General features: G+C 37.6%; 1 protein-coding gene across 3 annotated transcripts in view; it reads right to left on the bottom strand.

The window, feature by feature from the left end:
• Positions 1-5,089: 5,089 nt before the first annotated feature.
• Positions 5,090-21,807, bottom strand: part of LOC126336551 (uncharacterized) — a 118,383-nt gene continuing 101,665 nt past the window's right edge. For 2 of the 3 annotated variants that reach the window (XM_050000385.1, XM_050000387.1), the window contains one exon: positions 5,097-6,425. In XM_050000385.1, coding sequence (XP_049856342.1) covers positions 6,183-6,425 — 243 coding nt within the window. In that variant the 3' untranslated portion in view covers positions 5,097-6,182. Of the gene's footprint in view, positions 6,426-21,807 lie in introns of all 3 variants that reach the window. The other variant, XM_050000384.1, reaches the window with a different exon arrangement.

Below are 21,807 nucleotides of genomic sequence, written 5' to 3' on the forward strand. Positions count from 1 at the left end.
AGTTTTACATTTTATTTGACTTCAGTGGAATAAATGGCTGCTTTACAGCACAGTTACAGGGAAAGTTACCAGCCACAGGCAGTCCACGCAGCACTTAATCAAATAATGTCGACATGAAAGTGTGAAAATAGACACCAAAATTATTTCCTGCAATCTGCAGAAATCAAATAACACAGACAAACCATCGAGTAAGAAATATAGACAGCAGTGCAGTGCATGAAAATACAAGAACATGACAATTGACATAAGTGACTCTTGTAAGTCTGTGTTTGGAGAATAAATGAAAGTTATCTCAAAGTAATGTTCAGGATTCAAAAACAGTTTTACTTTTTATAATAGTCATACCCCAAAGTGAACCCAGTCACAAGTAGAAATCATAACTCACACGCAAGTCACACATTACACATACTGGTATGTGTGTAAAAATAGAAAAGGAAGGTAGCTTTACCATTGTCAATATGCATGCTGCCACATTTAAGAATTAAAGTGGTTACAAAGGAATTTGTGGCACAACTGGATTTCTTTAGATAGGGATGCAACCTGAGGCAGCTAGGAATTGTCACTTTGGTAATGGAAGTAACTGTCAGGGGTAAAATTTTGGTGGGAGACCAATGGTTTAATACAGTAAGCAGATTCAAATGGGTATAAGTTGCAGTAGCTATTCAGAGTTGAAGAGGCATGCACAGGATGGACAAGCATGGAGAGCTGTATCAGACCAGTCTTTGGACTGACCAGTCTTTGGACTGAAGACCACAACAAAAAGTCCCATAGTTCTAGGGTTAGTGTCATTTTTAGCATACATTCCTGTCCAGTTTTCCATATTTAATAGGTAATTTTAAAATCCTTAAGTTTTCTTTAAATTTCTGGAAGAGCACATGCCAAAACTCTGCTATGAATAACGTTAACATCTTATCTTCTGTCTGAACTCAACATTCATCATCGAAAGGCGTTGATTAAGTTTTCTAGGAAAGCAAAGAAAAATTTAAAAATGGAACTCAAACATACCATCATGGTCCTTTGCTAACCAAAAGTGTGTGTGTGTGTGTGTGGGGGGGGGGGGGGGGGGGTTGCTTAGAAAAGAACAGTGTAGCACCATTCTTTTACATTATGAAATAATGTGTGTATAGCGTACACAGTGATTGGTATAGAGAAATGAAATGAATGGTGTATCACTATCTTATTACATTATGAAATAATGACTTTGCAGGAACATAAAACAAGACAGTATTGTGCACTAGGGATAATCCAAGTGAGGTTGCTTTGTTTTTAATAGACTTGCCTTGTATTCAGAAGGATGGAGACTCTAATATCTATTCTGATTTTTCAGCCTTAACATATTCTGGTCTCTGATGCAGAAACTATGGGCACATTGTTATACCCCTAACAGTCAATGTTCAAAGATTCTCCAAGCATTGCTTTCCTAACTGTTGCTTCATGATGCATTAACTCAAGCAGTGATGGATTGAAGTCAGTTCATCACTCTTTTCATACTTTGGAGAGACACTAAATGAATATTCCTCATTCCACAAAGTGCTGAATGACTTGAAAGACGCATTCCAAGCTTAATAAGTTCCCACATATTAGTTGTTGCAGTATGCTTCCGTAATTGCCTTGATTGCAAAGGTTTGTCATAAAATATTTCAGTTCGACTGATGAAGAAATTCTAAGGCTGCTTGAAAATCTCATTCAAAAATTAATGATAATTGTTTTGAAACTGATGACAGTATTTCTGAAATCACGGTAATCTGATAAACCTTTATCTTATAAGCAGGAGCCATACAATGAAGTCTAAAAACTTTATGATGCATGGGGGACAGCAGTAGTTACTGTGGCCTAGCTGGAATGTGTTAAACTCTACTACATTACCTACATGGCATTTAATGTACTCTAGTAGGTTGCTGAATTTATACATACCTATGTACATTAATTCCTTGGGGTCTGTGAAGAGCTTGTTTTTGGTCCTAGTTTTATATTCCTGATTTTCATTATTTTGTTGTGAAAATTGGAAAACTTGTAATGATAAAGAATATTAATCAATATGTGTACCATAGGTGTCAAAATGCCAGTTTCCTGTAGAGGTCTCTACAGGATGCTCTTGAATTAAGAGTAGGTCTAAGTCTTATACACACTTCTGTGCCAGGCGGAGTGGCCGAGCGGTTCTAGGCGCTACAGTCTGGAACCGCGCGACCGCTATGGTCGCATGTTCGAATCCTGCCTCGGGCATGGATGTGTGTGATGTCCTTAAGTTAGTTAGGTTTAAGTAGTTCTAAGTTCTTGGGGACTGATGACCATTGCAGTTAAGTCTCATAGTGCTCAGAGGCATTTTTGAACCACACTTCTGTTTGCTGAAAATACCATCCCTTTAACTTGAATTTCTCCAGAAAATGATTCCAAAACTCATTAGTGAATGGAAATATATAGCATAAACTAGTTTCTTTATTTTTAAATCACCTACAGCAGTTATCACATGTACTGAAAAGATAGCTGAAAAGGTTGCTAAACAAATTCAGAAATACATTCCTGGAAATTGAAATAAGAACACTGTGAATTCATTGTCCCAGGAAGGGGAAACTTTATTGACACATTCCTGGGGTCAGATACATCACATGATCACACTGACAGAACCACAGGCACATAGACACAGGCAACAGAGCATGCACAATGTCGACACTAGTACAGTGTATATCCACCTTTCGCAGCAATGCAGGCTGCTATTCTCCCATGGAGACGATCGTAGAGATGCTGGATGTAGTCCTGTGGAACGGCTTGCCATGCCATTTCCACCTGGCGCCTCAGTTGGACCAGCGTTCGTGCTGGACGTGCAGACCGCATGAGACGACGCTTCATCCAGTCCCAAACATGCTCAATGGGGGACAGATCCAGAGATCTTGTTGGCCAGGGTAGTTGACTTACACCTTCTAGAGCACGTTGGGTGGCACGGGATACATGCGGACGTGCATTGTCATGTTGGAACAGCAAGTTCCCTTGCCGGTCTAGGAATGGTAGAACGATGGGTTCGATGACGGTTTGGATGTACCGTGCACTATTCAGTGTCCCCTCGACGATCACCAGAGGTGTATGGCCAGTGTAGGAGATCGCTCCCCACACCATGATGCCGCATGTTGGCCCTGTGTGCCTCGGTCGTATGCAATCCTGACTGTGGCGCTCACCTGCATGGCGCCAAACACGCATACGACCATCATTGGCACCAAGGCAGAAGCGACTCTCATCGCTGAAGACGACACGTTTCCATTCGTCCCTCCATTTACGCCTGTCGCGACACCACTGGAGGCGGGCTGCACGATGTTGGGGCATGAGTGGAAGACGGCCTAACGGTGTGCGGGACCATAGCCCAGCTTCATGGAGACGTTTGCGAATGGTCCTCGCCGATACCCCAGGAGCAACAGTGTCCCTAATTTGCTGGGTAGTGGCAGTGCGGTCCCCTAAGGCACTGCGTAGGATCCTACGGTCTTGGCTTGCATCCGTGCGTCGCTGCGGTCCGGTCCCAGGTCGATGGGCACGTGCACCTTCCGCCAACCACTGGCGACCTCACGCCCCACGTGTTGAGCAATTCGGCGGTACGTCCACCCGGCCTCCCACATGCCCACTATACGCCCTCGCTCAAAGTCCGTCAACTGCACATACGGTTCACGTCCACGCTGTCGCGGCATACTACCAGTGTTAAAGACTGCGATGGAGCTCCGTATGCCACGGCAAACTGGCTGACACTGACGGCGGCGGTGCACAAATGCTGCGCAGCTAGCGCCATTCGACGGCCAACACCGCGGTTCCTGGTGTGTCCGCTGTGCCGTGCATGTGATCATTGCTTGTACAGCCCTCTCGCAGTGTGCGGAGCAAGTATGGTGGGTCTGACACACTGGTGTCAATGTGTTCTTTTTTCCATTTCCAGGAGTGTATATTATTTATGTATAAGAGAGTATATAGCTATCAGTTGGTAGGACACGTTCTGAGGCATCAAGGAATCACCAATTTAATACTGGAGGGCAGTGTGGAGGGTAAAACTTGTAGAGGGAGACCAAGAGATGAATACACTAAGTAGATTCAGAAGGATGTAGGTTGCAGTAGGTACTGGGAGATGAAGAAGCTTGCACAGGATAGAGTAGCAAGGAGAGCTACATCAAACCAGTCTCTGGACCGAAGACCAAAACAACAACAGTAAATAGCTTCTTCAGCTTCCACTGCCTTCAGGTTATTTTGGACTGTGTATGCTAATGCGTAGAAGTGTCAGATGTTAACAAGAATTTGCTAGAAACTTACAAGATTTGTACTTTTTCATATTCAAGACAGTTTTTATTACACAGGGTGGTGAAATACATATAAAATGTTTTATACTATACTGCACATTTACTGATGAAAAGTAACTGTTGAAACAGCAGTGTTGGGTACAAGATGTTTTGAATGGTGCTTTCTCTAACTTTACAAAAGATGCATTATGTTTTGGTACACCCAGTGAGCAAGAATACATCAGATTGTTCCTTCATGTAAAAAAAAAATAGTTTTCTAGTTGCTGTAAAGATGACACATCGAGTTCCAGACAGGGAAACTCAAATACAATTACACATTAGTTTCGGCCACAGCCTTCGTCAGAGCAAGAAATATTTATACTTTAATTCATACATACCTCAAGCACACATTACCAGTCTCACACAGCCCAGACCTGAATGCCGGATGGAGATGGTAGTCATGTGTGCAGAAGTGGACTTGCTTGTGTGTGTGAATGTGTGTGTGTTTCTTTTTCTGAAAAAGGCTGTGTCCAAAAGCCAATGTTTCTGTGTCTTTTAGTTGTGCCCATCTCCAACTTTAATGTGTCATCTTTATGGTAAATAGTAATCTATTTCTTCCTTTCACTGCTGATATGCCAGTCTGGAGTTTACATTGTTTGAAAAACAAAAAGTTTTGCTTAATGAAACTTAACTGGACAGTGCCAGAAAGATCTGTAGTTTTGTCTTTCACGCTTTTTAGTCTCTCTATGTTATTGCATGTCAGAGACAGAGCTACAGATTTTTGATAAAGGACCTCCATAGTCTGGTATCAAATTAATATAAATTAGTGAAATAAAAGTCAAATGCTTATGATGCAGTACTGCACATTTATTGATATACAGTCTTATGTAATGTGTAAATCTCTCAAATTAAATTCAGAATTAGTTACAATTTATTATAGACTGTGAAAAATTGAAAAATATTTTCATTTTTTATCAATTACAAGTAATTTTCAATTTTTTTATCAGAAATCTTCAATACATTAACCATACAATCAAACACTAACATGATTGACAACACTGAAACAACCGGAAAACTATTTGTGAAATGTGTAACTTAAATCACAGCTGTAACTTCAACTGACTGAAAATATGTACATATCAAACACATTGTGAAACAAGTTTAGAAAACTAAATTTAAGTTTTCACAAAATATAGAACTATTGTCAAAATTATGGTGCCAGTACCTTCCCTCATAGCATTAGATATTAAGTAAGCAGTTTGACATTGAATCATTTTCTTTTGCATAGTTTGAATGAACAGGTATAATATATAGCATACATTTTGACATTTATAACTGAATGTACATTGGATTACAGATTATTTTTAACTAAGTAGTCAAACAATACAGTAAGTTGTAAACATGTGGGACATTATAATGCTTAATTTTGGGTCAATTAAAACTTGTATATGTAGCTCAATGTCAACATTATTCCCACTTTTGTAGCTGAAATCTTGTATCTGGATGAAAAGATGTTTTTAAATTGTAATATTGACAGTCCTTTGCATAGTATTATATATTTATTTTATTTATGTATTAAAGCATTCAGTCATTTTTTCTTACATAGTTTAAATAAAAATCTGTAATACTTAACATATATTTGGACATTTATCACTGAATATTTCATTACATTATGAACAAATTCCTAAGTGCTGTAATCAAACAACAGTGGGAGATGAAAACATATGGTACATCATAATGCCTTACATAATTTTGGAAACATTTATGAAGAGGAATTATAATATCTAGCTCGATGTGAACTTTATTTCCACTTTCATAAAAGAATTCTTGTATGTGGATGGAAATATACTGGACAATATATCACTTTTTAAGTACATCAACAAAATGCTCACATTTACAATGATTACAAAAACCAACAAAATGAAAGCATGTTACATATTATTTAACTGTAGTGTCAACATTTGGCGCATCAGATTTTTTTGGGCTTGAAACTTTAAACGAATTCTTTTTATTATGTTTCTTATGGTGATCAAGGAAATTATTTCTTGTGCATGATATACCTGCATTCTGCGAATATGATCCAGAAATAAACTTGAAGTTTAAGCCACAGAACTGTTCTTCAATGAGATTATCAAATTTTTTACACAGCGTCGAGCTTACTTCACTGCTCTGATGATCCTCCTAGAACAAGCACAATTACTTAATGATACATTCCATATTCACAGACAGGACTCTGATGTTGTAGTATGAGTAATGATTATCATCAGTATTGACAGTGAACACAGTTTTCTGTCTGTGATACTACAGATATTTGGTCAGAGACTCAGCGTTACCTTAATTCAAGTTAATTTGATAAGGATGTGTGTGTGTGTGTGTGTGTGTGTGTGTGTGTGTGTGTGTGTGTGTGTGTGTGTGGAACTGAAGAGAGATGAATTAGAACATATGACTTTCATTACACCTGTATATAATTCAGACAAAAATTTGTTTGCATATGCTGTATAATCTTCATTCTGTAATCTTTTTTCTAAGTGACTTATCAATGTCATTATATAAAATGATCAAAGAATTGTGGGAAATCCTTTAATTACATCTTTGTGAGAATTAAGTGAATCAACAAGTATAAATCCCAGTGTTCGGGTGTTCATACCATGTAGCTGGTAGTATGCAAAAACTAATAATATTGCAAAATCACTTTATGAGCAATTATATGAATGGGCTGCTCAACAACATGCACCACAGACACCATACTGAGTCAACATATAATGCCCTCTGGGCTACATGTATAGTGGATGACACAAAGATTGAGTAATTGCCAAATGACAATACTGACTGGAGGTCTGAGTTGCTACAGGCACTTGACATTATGCAAATCCTGAGATACAGAAGCACTCAGTTTTGTGCTTAGACGGCAGAGAGCATTGCTCAGTCATGTTTTAGCACTGTTCATGTAATTCACAGAACTCTTCAGGGCCTGACACGATAGTGAACCATGGGTTGTGCTGTTGGATGAGTTGCTGATTTCCTGAGATGCTATCATTCTGAAATCTCAGTTGATAGAATATTGGCAGCAGTGGACTCAGTCAACTGAAGCAATAGTTTCAAATCCTTGGGCATATCAAGCTACTTCTGCACCTACTTCATACCACACAAAGTTGGACAAACTGCATAATAACAAGTAGTTTAGAAACCCCCAACTGCTTTTACATTTTTATGTAAGGATGGTCAGTTGTAAAACTCTATGCTACAAAGGCAGATTAACAGAGTTGGAATAGGAATTATAGAAGATCAAATGATATATAATAATATTATCCAAAGTGACATGTTTTACTACAGAGGAACAGAGCAAGAAGGAAATATCACTACAGGTGTATGCTACATTATAAATAAGAAAATTATTTAATAGAAATCATCCTTAAGCAAGCACCATCCTGCTCACATTCTGATGTGGAATCTCTTTGTATTACGTGACTGACAACTTTCTGCATGACTCAGTAGAATGACCCTTTTGAAATCCGAATTGTGATTGGTAAAATATCTCATTACTACACATGTGTGTGACAATCCTGTACAACATTACCTTCTCAAACATTTTAGAAAACGATGTAGGGAGTGGGTACTAGTTATTGACTTCTGTGGAATCACCCATTTTATAGACAGGGCTAATAATGAAATGTTTGAGTCTTTCTGGAAAAACATCCCAAGTTAATGATGTTTTGTATAAGTGACTGAAACATTATAAATTATAAGAATGCAACTACAGGTATTTATTGTCTTATTGGAGATATTATCCACTCAATATGAACTTTCACTTTTCAGACTTGTAATGTCCTTTCTATTTCAGATGAGGACATCAGATGAACTTTCAATCTACTAAATGTCCTCTGTATTACTTCTTCAGCGTAATAATTTGCTTTCTCTTCTGAACTGTTTGTAGCAAAAAGTCATCCTGTATGGATTCTTTACCTGTTTCTCTTTTGACAATAAAAAATGTTTCAAATGGCTCTGAGCAGTATGGGACTAATATCTGAGTCATCAGTCCCCTAGTACGTAGAACTACTTAAACCTAACCAACCTAAGGACATCACACACATCCATGCCCGAGGCAGGATTCGAACCTGTGAGGGTAGCGGACACACAGTTCCAGACTGAAGTGCCTAGCACCACTTGGCCACACCAGCCGGTCTCTAGCAGTATTCAACAATAATTAGGTGATCTGTCAATTTAAGACAAGATGTGCAAACTCAAGGACTTTTTAACAACTTCTCTTAATATGTTCAGTACCATTTACAATATGAAAGTTATTTCTGAATCATTTCTTGTTCTGGCTATTGTACTCAAGTCCTTTTTTTACTGCGAAGAGACTTTGGTAACCCGTAGTGATCCAATGTTTCTTTAATGCCTTGCCACCATTACACATTTTGAGACATGCTTTCCAAAGAAGCTGTCAAGAATCAGATCCCATGGTAATAAAAAGGCAAGTTCCTGGATTACTTCTGGCATTAAAAATTCTTATTGAACTCCACAAAGACTAAATTTTGAAATGAAAACATTAACAAGTGGATGCATTACAGAATAAGCTAAAAACTATCAGAGAGTATATCAAAAAGTAATCACTATGGCAAAATTCTGACTAATGACAGCTTAATAAGACAGTCAGAAAACAAATCAAAATCTAATTGGGGAATGGTGGAGAACAGGATATCATTCTCCAGTCGATATTAAAAAAGAATATCTGCCAATTTATAGAAATGATCATTTCACTAATACAACAAATTCATTAAGATTGAAATTCACAAATCAAGAAAACCAGTATGTTATAACATGATGATACCTCCGACAAATGAACATGACGTGTTAAAAGTGATAAAAAGCTCAAAACTTAACAGTCGGCAGGAATAGATGAGGTGCCAGTGTCTGTTACAATCAAGACTGCTCCACAGATTGGAAACCCCTTCACATACAAATATATAGCCAGCTTCTCTAGTGAATTAAAGTTTCCTGAAAGGTTGAAAATGTCAAAAGTGAAGTGATTATTTAAAAACAGTCACAAGTATTGGATAGAATTTGTCAGCCAATGTCATTCCATCTGGTAGTCTCCAAAATTGATCAAGCACCAAGCCAACAAAAATGTAAATGATCATAAGTTACTAAACAGTAATCAGCATGGCTCTCAGACAGGTAAAAACACAGAAACAGCAGTAACGTGCTACACTGTAGAAATGATCAGAAATCTAGACCAAAACATTTGTGTAGAAGGAGATAACTGAGATCTCCCTAAAGCATTTCACACTGTCAGACACGGCACACTTTCAAAAAAATTGGCAGCAGTAGGTGTTCAAGGGTCTATCAGAAAGGAGTTTGAATCTTATCTATGAAATCAAACATATGCTGTAGGAGTGACATCATGTTACTACCAATCACAAAACCAGTTTCCTTTTTGCTTAAACAAAAAACTGGAAATGGGAGTGCCACAATGCAGTACTCTAGGTCCAACATTATTCATTATAAATAATGAGATATGCACCACAATACGAATGTGATAAGTGCACCAGAGCAATTCCTGTTTACAGCTGCCAATAAAGTCCTCAAATATGTCCACTCTTGGTTTAATGCAAACAAGTTGACATTAAATTTAAATAGCTTAAAACAAATGGATTTCGGAAAATAAGTGAAAATGTAAATCTAGATCTGTTATCGTGGGATAAAACCAGACAGACTAACTTCTACAGAACTGCTGGGGATTAATGTTGATGAAAATTTAAATTTTAATGAGCATTTAGCATTCAAATACAAGTGTGGTTTTATGTACCCATTGGAGTGACATATGATATGTAACGTATAAAGAGATATTTTGTTAGCAAAAACCTCATGTACATTTGTTTAAAATATTTAATCTCCAAAAATTCTTCAGCAATTCTATTGAAATTTTGTCACAATGTTGCATTCAAATATATGCTTGGTTTTATATACCTACTGGAGCACCACATGGTACATAAATATTTATTTAAAAAAGAAACATGAGTATGAATGGAACTTTGTTTCAAAATTCAAAGGAATCAGTGAAGAACTTAGGAAGACTTAAGCTTTTGCATAATGCACATGAAATGTTAGCTAACAACATTATGTATTGTATGTACATTTATATATCATATACATATATATCATGTACATATATATCATATACTTCAGTAACATGCATATTCCGGAGCAATGTTGTCAAAATTTCAAAGCATTCAGTGAAGAACTTTCACAGATTTACAGTTTTGTACAAATGAACATTTAAACTACAACAATAAAAATCTATGTTCAAAATCTTAAATCTCTGTAAGCTCTTCTCTGACTGCTTTGAAATTTTTACACAACACTGCAGTCCAATATGCAAATTTTTATTACCTACTAGGGTGTGATATAAACATACACAAACACACACATAAAATTCAAGCTTTCGCAACCCATGGTTGCTTCATCAGGAAAGAGGGAAGGAGAGGGAAAGACGGAGGAGAGAGAAAAACGAAAGGATGTGGGTTTTGTTCCAATCCCGGGAGTGGAAAGACTTACCTTAGGGGGAAAAAAGGACAGATATACACTCGCACACACACACACACACACACACACACACACATATCCATCCACACATATACAGACTCAAGGAGACAATGTAAATATGTAAAACCCACATCCTTTAATCTTTTCATCTTTCCGCCTCCTTCCCTCTTTCCTGATGAAGCAACCTTGGGTTGCGAAAGTTTGAAATTTGTGTGTGTGTTTTTTATTGTCTTTATCAACATACCAACACTTTTGTTTGCTAAGTTACAGCATCTTTGTTTTTAGATATATTTTTCCCACATGGAATGCTTCCCTCTAATATAGGGGAAATCATAAAAGTATGTTTGTTTGTGTAAAATTATTAATATCTGGTAGGGGAAACATTATTACCAAAAATCTCAAAAAGTTCTTGAATGATTTGCTATAAATTTTTACGCAATACTCTAATGAACATTTGCAACGAATATTTGGAAAACATGAATAATGAAGATTTTTTAAACATGTATTCTTTATTCAAAAGTTTATTCAACTTCTGTGCAAAAATATGCCTACTGTAGACCTGTTTATTTCTAGAAACCCCATCTGGCCCATATAAAGCAGAAGAATGTCAATGCATTGCAATGAGGTACAATGGCTGTCCTCTCCTTTGTTATGTTGTTGTGAAGCACTGTCATAGTTTCTGCATCACTCATGTACTGGAAGCCAAGTTCATATGCATTGATCTTCAGCCACTCATATGAGTTTCTTTCATTGATATCTTCAAAACCACTTATAAACATTGCCAGATTCATCATCAACCGGCAATAGAACAGCCCAGTAGCACCATTGTACCATGTATTCATGGCTTGATCCATTGGCTTTATAATGACAGTCACATTACGAGATAAGAACTTAGTTATGATAAAATCATCATCAGATATGAGAATCCTCTCATTGGGACGTGAATGGGCATTATCAAGCAATAGAACAGCCTTCTATGATGATTGTTTCTCTTCTAGAAATCAACAAACTTGTGGTACAAAATGTGTGTGGAACCAGTTTTTGAAAATTTCACTTTCCGTCCATGTTCATTTGTGGTTGTAATAATGCACAGGGAGATCCTTTAGGTGCACTGTCCTGGAATGCTCTGTTTTTTTTTAATTTTTTTTATTTTACAATCACTAGAAGTTACACTTTGTGATTCCCAGAAGCATTAGTGCACAAAATTGTAATGCATTCTTTAGATGACTTATATGCGGGAGCACGAACTTCACTCTTAAATGCTAGAGTTCTGGGTGGTAGACATTTCCAACACAGACCACTTTCATTTGCAATATATCTGGTATGGTGTGAAATTATTTTCTCTGAAGGAATCAGCTGCCACAACATTTGAACTAAGCTGCCCATCTTGCAAGTAAATTCACAAATCCGGTAACTCGAATATGGTTAGCCATCCAGATGAGGCATTAAATTATCCCTCTAACCAAAGAGCTTCATGAAAAAATTTAGCTTTTTTGGCTCACATCATGTCTGAAACAATGTCACGTTCTGCTTGTTTTTGGATACAAAAGAGCAGCATTTAATTCTTCAAATGTAGGTCTCCTCGTGCATTTTTGTGTAGATGGTGCAGAAAAAGAACAAGTCCTGTATTTTTGCTTATTATTTTTAATGTCTCAAACAGTCTGGATACCAGTACCATAATCAGCATTTAGTTCTGCAACAGTCTCCCCCTTTCCACATCTTTCAATTAATACTAAAAGAGGACGAGATACACAGAGACAGAGGAGAGAAGGATGTATATCCAAGTCTCATATGTGTTACAAACATGTGTTTCCTTTCTTCTTTCTTTTCTATTTCACGAGACCAAACTATATCACTACAAGGCCATGAACAGCTGATTAATTAAAGTGCAGGTTCTCACAGAGGTCTAGTGTGGGCTTTAATTATTGTGTTGTGGCAAAACTTGGTAGATCTTTTCAAGTTCTGCCAGCTATCCCCTTTTATTTAAAATAAGACATTCTGAATTACAATGCCTGGTTTTGGCCTTGTATGATATCACTCACTTGCGGCACCTGTTCTGTGTTATTTTTTAAGCAAGGTCTAATTCTCTTGCTCTTTCTTTCTTTATCGAGTCCATTAGGTTGAACACATTCTCCCAAGTATCTGAATTTATATTTTCTGAATCACTGGTGTATAGAAGGATTTACTGGCTGAAGAGGATAAAAGAATGGACTATGATTTTTTGATAACTGAAGCAGGCATGTATATAAATTATCAGTATGTATTTATAACCTTATTATTATTTGTGTTACTGTTTTGTGTATTGTGTGTATATACTTGAATGTGTCATTACATTGTAATAATTTCATGTATAATTTACTTTTACATTTGGAGAACATCATTATAATATACTGCCTATTATTACATAGTAAAATAAGAACAAAATAAAAATATTCAAACTTTCAATGTCAGTGATGTTTACACCAATGATTTCAGAATGTACCTATCAGACGTTCTCCCACAAGATATGGGGAATAGTAGCACTGGAGGAACGGAATCAGTAGAGGACTTTGGCTTACCCTACCTCAAGGGTATCTATAAAATGAATTAAATGCACTGAAATGAAATAGATGATTAATGGGGTGAAATCAACAAAGATTAATGACATGAAATAAACAGGCAATCCAGGTTCTAGTGCTTGTCTGATAAAAATTTTTCAATTGTGACCAAAAGGCTGATTACACCGAATGTTCAGCATATTTAAGTGGTTTGCACTGACATCATTTCATTTCACTTCATCTTCATTAATTTCATCCTCTGGCAGGTAGGTTAGAAAATTTAAAAAGGGAAATGGATAGGTTAAAGTTAGATATAGTGGGAATTAGTGAAGTTCGGTGGCAGGAGGAACAAGACTTCTGGTCAGGTGAATACAGGATTATAAATACAAAGTCAAATAGGGGTAATGCAGGAGTAGGTTTAATAATGAATACAAAAGTAGGAGTGCGGGTAGGCTACTACAAACAGCATAGTGAACGCATTATTGTGGCCAAGATAGACACGAAGCCCATGCCAACTACAGTAGTACAAGTTTATATGCCAACTAGCTCTGCAGATGATGAAGAAATTGATGAAATGTATGATGAGATAAAAGTAATTATTCAGATAGTGAAGGGAGATGATAATTTAACAGTCATGGGTGACTGGAATTCGACAGTAGGAAAAGGAAGAGAAGGAAACGTAGTAGGTGAATATGGATTGGGGCTAAGAAAAGAAAGAGGAAGCTGCCTGGTAGAATTTTGCACAGCGCATAACTTAATCATAGCTAACACTTGGTTCATGAATCATGAAAGAACGTTGTATACATGCAAGAACCCTGGAGATACTAGAAGATATCAGATAGATTATATAATGGTAAGATAGAGATTTAGGAACCAGGTTTTAAATTGTAAGACATTTCCAGGGGCAGATGTGGACTCTGAGCACAATCTGTTGGTTATGACCTGTAGATTAAAACTGAAGAAACTGCAAAAAGGTGGGAATTTAAGGAGATGGGACCTGGATAAACTAAAAGATCCAGAGGATGTACGGAGTTTCAAGGAGAGCATAAGGGAGCAATTGACAGGAATGGGGGAAAGAAATACAGTAGAAGAAGAATGGGTAGCTTTGAGGGATGAAGTAGTGAAGGCAGCAGAGGATCAAGTAGGTAAAAAGACGAGGACTAGTAGAAATCCTTGGGTAACAGAAGAAATACTGAATTTAATTGATGAAAGGAAAAAATATAAAAATGCAGTAAATGAAGCAGGCAAAAAGGAATACAAACGTCTCAAAAATTACATCGACAGGAAGTGCAAAATGGCTAAGCAGGGATGGATAGAGGACAAATGTAAGGATGTAGAGGCTTATCTCACTAGAGGTAAGATAGAACTGCCTACAGGAAAATTAGAGAGACCTTTGGAGAAAAGAGGACCACTTGTATGAATATTAAGAGCTCAGATGGAAACCCAGTTCTAACCAAAGAAGGGAAAGCAGAAAGGTGGAAGGAGTATATAGAAGGTCTATACAAGGGCGATGTACTTGAGGACAATATTATGGAAATGGAAGAGGATGTAGATGAAGATGAAATGGGAGATACGATACTGCGTGAAGAGTTTGACAGAACACTGAAAGACCTGAGTCGAAACAAGGCTCCTGGAGTAGACAACATTCCATTGGAACTACTGACGGCCTTGGGAGAGCCAGTCCTGACAAAACTCTACCATCTGGTGAGCAAGATGTATGAGACAGGCGAAATACCCTCAGACTTCAAGAAGAATATAATAATTCCAATCCCAAAGAAAGCAGGTGTTGACAGATGTGAAAATTACCGAACTATCAGTTTAATAAGTCACAGCTGCAAAATACTAACGAGAGTTCTTTAGAGACGAATGGAAAAACTAGCAGAAGCCGACCTCGTGGAAGGTCAGTTTGGATTCCGTAGAAATGTTGGAACACGTGAGGCAATACTGACCCTACGACTTACCTTAGAAGCTAGATTAAGGAAGGGCAAACCTACATTTCTAGCATTTGTAGACTTAGAGAAAGCTTTTGACAATGTTGACTGGAATACTCTCTTTCCAATTCTGAAGGTGGCATGGGTAAAATACAGGGAGCGAAAGGCTATTTACAATTTGTACAGAAACCAGATGGCAGTTATAAGAGTCGAGGGACATGAAAGGGAAGCAGTGGTTGGGAAAGGAGTGAGACAGGGCTGTAGTCTATCCCCGATGTTATTCAATCTGTATATTGAGCAAGCAGTGAAGGAAACAAAAGAAAAATTCGGGGTAGGTATTAAAATCCATGGAAAAGAAATAAAAACTTTGAGACTCACCGATGACATCGTAATTCTGTCAGAGACAGCAAAGGACTTGGAAGAGCAGTTGAATGGAATGGATAGTGTCTTGAAAGGAGGATATAAGATGAACATCAACAAAAGCAAAACGAAGATAATGGAATGTAGTCGAATTAAGTCGGGTGATGCTGAGGGAATTAGATTAGGAAGTGAGACACTTAAAGTAGTAAAGGAGTTTTGCTATTTGGGGAGCAAAATAACTGATGATGGTCGAAGTAGAGAGGATGTAAAATGCAGACTGGCAATGGCAAGGAAAGCGTTTCTGAAGAAGAGAAATTTGTAAACATCAAGTATAGATTTAAGTGTCAGGAAGTCATTTCTGAAAGTATTTGTATGGAGTGTAGCCATGTATGGAAGTGAATCATGGACGATAAATAGTTTGGACAAGAAGAGAATAGAAGCTTTCGAAATGTGGTGCTACATAAGAATGCTGAAGATTAGATGGATAGATCACATAACTAATGAGGAAGTATTGAATCGGATCGGGGAGAAGAGAAGTTTGTGGCACAACTTGACAAAAAGAAGGGATCGGTTGGTAGGACACGTTCTGAGGCATCAAGGGATCACCAATTTAGTATTGGAGGGCAGCGTGGAGGGTAAAAATCGTAGAGGGAGACCAAGAGATGACTACACTAAGCAGATTCAGAAGGATGTAGGTTGCAGTAGGTACTGGGAAATGAAGAAGCTTGCATAGGATAAAGTAGCATGGAGAGCTGCATCAAACCAGTCTCAGGCTGAAGACCACAACAACAACAAATCGATTGACTGCACTTCAATGCATTTAATTCATTTCATAGTAAAATATACTGACTTAAATACAAAGTTCTTGAGAGAATGTGAGAAAATATGATGAAATTTTGCTAAGATATATAACTAAAACAAGAGTGGAAAAGACACAAACAGAAACTTATGTCATCAACTAAGATAGCAGACAGGAAAGTCACTAACAGCAGCAAACAAAGTCTCAACCATCTAAGACTCTTTCAAATGTTTGTGCAACTTGATACATGAATGAGAAACAAAATTAAGGTAAATAATGATATATGGAACTTTACTTATCTCTTGGAATCTATTAAGAACTTTCTTGGTCAGTCAACTACATGCTTCACTGGCTACATGTCTAAGTTTTGGTTTTAGCTTTTAGTTTTCATTACAGCCATAATTACATCCTTCAGCACTTATGTGTGAAAATAAAGCTGCCAAGAGATGATGGTATCTCAGAAAACAAGGTTAAAGAGTAATACTATAGGAACTCACAGATTTGTGTACAGAATGTTATCAGAGGGAGACAGCTCCTCAAAACGGGAAAAATACAGTTATTATTGTGCTTCACAAGGAAGGAGTCATAAAATATCTGAAAAACTACAGACCTATCAACACTTCTCTATAAAATATACTCAACAGCAAAAAAATTGTACCTTTTATAGTCAAAATGGCAGAAAATTCTTACCATATGCTGAGTCACTGGTATGGGAAATGAGAGATATCTGATACTCTGTAATTTCAAATGTTAGTGTGCCAACAATTGCTTACCTGATTATCTGACAGAGCTTATTCCAGAACTTCTGGTGGCTGTGAGACAGATTATGGACCTGACTGAATGTTAGAACCACATTAGTTGCAACTAAATACCAACACATATGAGGCACTGGGGCTATGCAGCTTTTAAGAATGTGCTCATTAGGGCTTAAATGTTTAATTGAAGATGGCTTAGAATCTAAGTCCCATTATACCAACATGTTTTTTGTTTCTAAAGTAGTTTTTCAAACTGAAATAACAGCTCTGCATGTTTTGAAGTGAAGATTAATGTTAGAAAGTTATCCACATGAGCAAAAGGATTATTGTATTAAAGGAGACGACTCTCATGTCTACTTCTCATGGTTTAATGATTAGAGATATCAAGTGATAATCTGAAAATATGGGAATTCAAATACTGATGCTTTCATTTATTTATTATTTTAACAAACAAATGCACTAGAAAGAAAAAAAACACCAAAATTACAAAATAATGTTCATTCAAATTATGAAATCCAACGTAAGATTAATGAAATAATTGGTCTTACTGTATCAGTTGCATTGTAATTCAAATATTTCCCTTCTACTTCAGAAACTAGTGAGATACTTCACGCAACAGCATATGTGTATAGTTATATATATTATCTATGGTGTAAAGTTTATTTCAATCAAGTGTATAATGGTGTTGCAATTTCCACAAACATGAATGTCTTATTATTTCCACAGAATTTTGGTTTATATATCATAATATTTGACTATAATTAAACATTATGTAATCATTTGCATGCACAGAAAGAGTTTTATGCAAATTGAAGGGGAAGGGGGGCAGGAAATAATGGTACCAGTTGCACCGGGGCCTCATGTAGACTCAGGGGTGACATGTAATATGTATCACTGATGCAAATCCCATGTGGTATACACAAGGATGTATGCAGCTTGAAAGCTTCTTTAATTTATGTTTTAACAAAAGTTTTCATTTTTCAAATAAATTAATGTGGTGGGGTATTTTTCATAGTTTCAAATTATTACGAAAGTTGACTATATGGTTTTCGAGAAAATTAATTATATATCAGCTTTTATGTGAATAATAATTGTTATATATTATCATTTTAAAGACATTCCCTCTAAACCTAAACTACGAAAATATCTTTTGGGGTGTCATTTTGCCTTAAAAGTGAAACTGGGTACAAATATTACCCCCTCTACACACCAATCAAGTTTCATTAAGATTGTTTATTGACACCTGAAAATGTTGCCTTGAAAATGAAATCAGGCAATTTCTTTGAAACATGCAACTATTTCTGGAATATGAATGGAAGGTGTCTGTTCTTTTGGACAAGGAACTTGTTCATTTGCTGATCCCAAATGGCTTGACAGTACACGTACAGCTGTAGGACATATACAGCTTTCAATGTTGAAAGAACTCTGTAAGAAGACTTTAAGATCTAGTTCTTTCGAATGATCATGATTTCAAGATCCACTTGAGAAACAATACAATCAAGTTGCAGTCACTATGACAATTCAGAACAATACCATTGAAACTAGCATTTCTTAAACTTTATAGTATGATGAACTGGAAGTTCAGTTCCCAGAAATCAACCAGGAAACATTCACTTGTAAATGATGCTTAGAAAGTCCCATTGTTCCACTGTTATTAAGTACTTTATAACCAAGAATGTCCCAGAAGTTACTGTAGAGATTGGATTATTGATGAGGGTATTGATGTCTGACATTAATGTCACTAACTATCATATTTCACTGATATAGTACTACATCAGCATGTGGCTAAAAATGTGAATATCTTTATTTCATAAATGCCTCGATGACAGTTCTTATTGCCAAAGATATCTTACACATGGATATGGTGACATGTAAACACAACACAACAAAAATGGTTCCCAGGAAAAAATTAAAGACTGTATGTTAAATTTAATATTAAAATTAAATTGTTTTAACACTTCATTCATCCTCTTCTTCAATATTATGAGTTTCCCCATGCTTCAGATTGTGATGGGAGTTCATGATAAATTGTTGGAATGATGTTATGGCAGAGGGGCATTAGATCAGAAGATTTTTCCTCTGAAATAGATAGTGATTACGAATTTGCATTTGCAAGTCTCCTGGAGCATGCTCTATACTTGGCCTATGACCTCGAAACTTGTGTAGTAAATCAATTGTAGTGTAATCTGAGTCATAATTATCATATTTAAAAGGCAGCATCCATGGTTCTTCCTTCCTCATGATCATTACTCTGATATCAGACCAACTTACCCTTTCTCCATTTTTGGCTTTAGTCCAGTTTTGGACCATTGATGAAGCCCATTTGAAATCTTAAGAAATCCTTCTGTGACATTTCATATACATCATATATTTTTCCTTTTTGCTTGTTGTTAAAGTGGAATACTTACTGTGGTGCATAAATCTTCATGCCTTTTTTTGCCTTCTCAATAACACTGTGCATGCTGTATCCTTCTTTCTGGATGTGCCCATTCTCAAAAATCTTATGGGCAACTGAAACAATTTGTAGAGTACACTCACACTGTACAGATACATGATTCTGACCAGTGCAATTGTCAGAAAGGAAAGAAGCGTCTTTGTAGTCATTCTTCCTTGCTGCTTTAGGAATTTGTAGACATAGCTAGCTATGTTTCCTCTATGTTCAGTTTACTTGTGCTACATGAAGCACATTCCCTTTCATATTCCCACATTGTAGATGGTCAATTGTAGTTGCTCAACAGAGCAAGGATAGTTCACAGTGTAGTGCTGAGAATCTGCTGGAAATTAAAACAGGCACACAGAAATGTACTCTCAGTTTACACCTTCAACTTGTCAGCATCTTTTTCTGCTTGAGCACTAAAGCACTGCTTCCACTAAAGCAGTCTTATTTTGCAGCTCAGCATTTTTGTAGCCCTCACACTCATCACTTGCATCCTTGTTGGGTTGGAAAAACACAAGACTGTATCTGTGTTCTGTATTGAAAACAGGGCAAGGGAAGAGAAGAGAGAGGTGGGGCAGGGGGGGGGGGAGACAGAGAGAGAGAGGGGGGGGGGAGGGAGAGGGAGATGGAGAGAGATTTTGGAGGGAGAGAAAAGGAGGAAAAATAAATAGATACTAAAGCAGAATTAACATTACAAAAATTTTCTATGCATTTTTGGAAGGACAGAGAGGTGAAGCAATGGTTGGAGGAAAGAGAGACATGAATTTGGAATAACAAAAAAGAGTCCCTCTTAACTTATTCCTTTTGTAAGTTTGGCACCGTGCAGGTGAGCGCCACAATCAGGACTGCATACGACAGGCACACAGGGCCAACACCCGGCATCATGGTGTGGGGAGCGATCTCCTACACTGGCCATACACCTCTGGTGATCGTCGAGGGGACACTGAATAGTGCACGGTACATCCAAACCGTCATCGAACCCATCGTTCTACCATTCCTAGACCGGCAAGGGAACTTGCTGTTCCAACAGGACAATGCACGTCCGCATGTATCCCGTGCCACCCAACGTGCTCTAGAAGGTGTAAGTCAACTACCCTGGCCAGCAAGATCTCCGGATCTGTCCCCCATTGAGCATGTTTGGGACTGGATGAAGCGTCGTCTCACGCGGTCTGCACGTCCAGCACAAACGCTGGTCCAACTGAGGCGCCAGGTGGAAATGGCATGGCAAGCCGTTCCACAGGACTACATCCAGCATCTCTACGATCGTCTCCATGGGAGAATAGCAGCCTGCATTGCTGCGAAAGGTGGATATGCACTGTACTAGTGGCGACATTGTGCATGCTCTGTTGCCTGTGTCTATGTGCCTGTGGTTCTGTCAGTGTGATCATGTGATGTATCTGACCCCAGGAATGTGTCAATAAAGTTTCCCCTTCCTGGGACAATGAATTCACGGTGTTCTTATTTCAATTTCCAGGAGTGTATAATGAATGAATGAACTGTAAATCAAGTTGCCCTCTACAGAATGGAGTTGAGTCAGTTCTCACTTGCAGCCATAAGAAGATGCTTCCTTCATTGGCATGCACCTGGCATATGAAGTGATTATACACATGTCCAGCTCTCTCACTTTGGAAGGTGTTGCTGGGAACTCCATTCTGTCAAGGTTACACAAATAATTAAAAACTACCCACGAAAACTACAGCCCTAATACAATAATGCACAATAGACAAAGTAGGGTGAGGCTGTACTGTAACACTCACACTCTCAGGATGTCAGTGTTTCTAAATAGATTAATTCATGAGTAAATTGTCACTCTTCAGCAGAATGTGCACTTATATGAAATTTTCTGGCTGATTAAAACTGTGTTCCGGACATAGACTCGAGCTCAGGAGCTTTATATTTTGTGGGCAAGTGCTCTACTAACTGAGCTACCAAGCATGACTCACGACCCATCCTCATGGCTTTACTGGTAGGCTTTTGGAAGATAGGGAGATGAGGTACTTGTGGAAGTAAAGGTGTGAGAACAGATTGTGAGTCATGGTTGGGTAGAGCATTTGGTAGAGCACTTGCCTGCGACAGGTAAAGGTCCTAAGTTTGAGTTTCAGTCTGGCACATAGTTTTAATCTGCCAGGAAGTTTCAGATGAATTCGTTTTGGTAGTATCTGAGTGAAATTAGGCAATGTGTTTGAACCACACAACTA

This window comes from Schistocerca gregaria, chromosome 2 (assembly GCF_023897955.1).
Source record: "Schistocerca gregaria isolate iqSchGreg1 chromosome 2, iqSchGreg1.2, whole genome shotgun sequence".
In the NCBI taxonomy this organism is placed as follows: domain Eukaryota; kingdom Metazoa; phylum Arthropoda; class Insecta; order Orthoptera; family Acrididae; genus Schistocerca; species Schistocerca gregaria.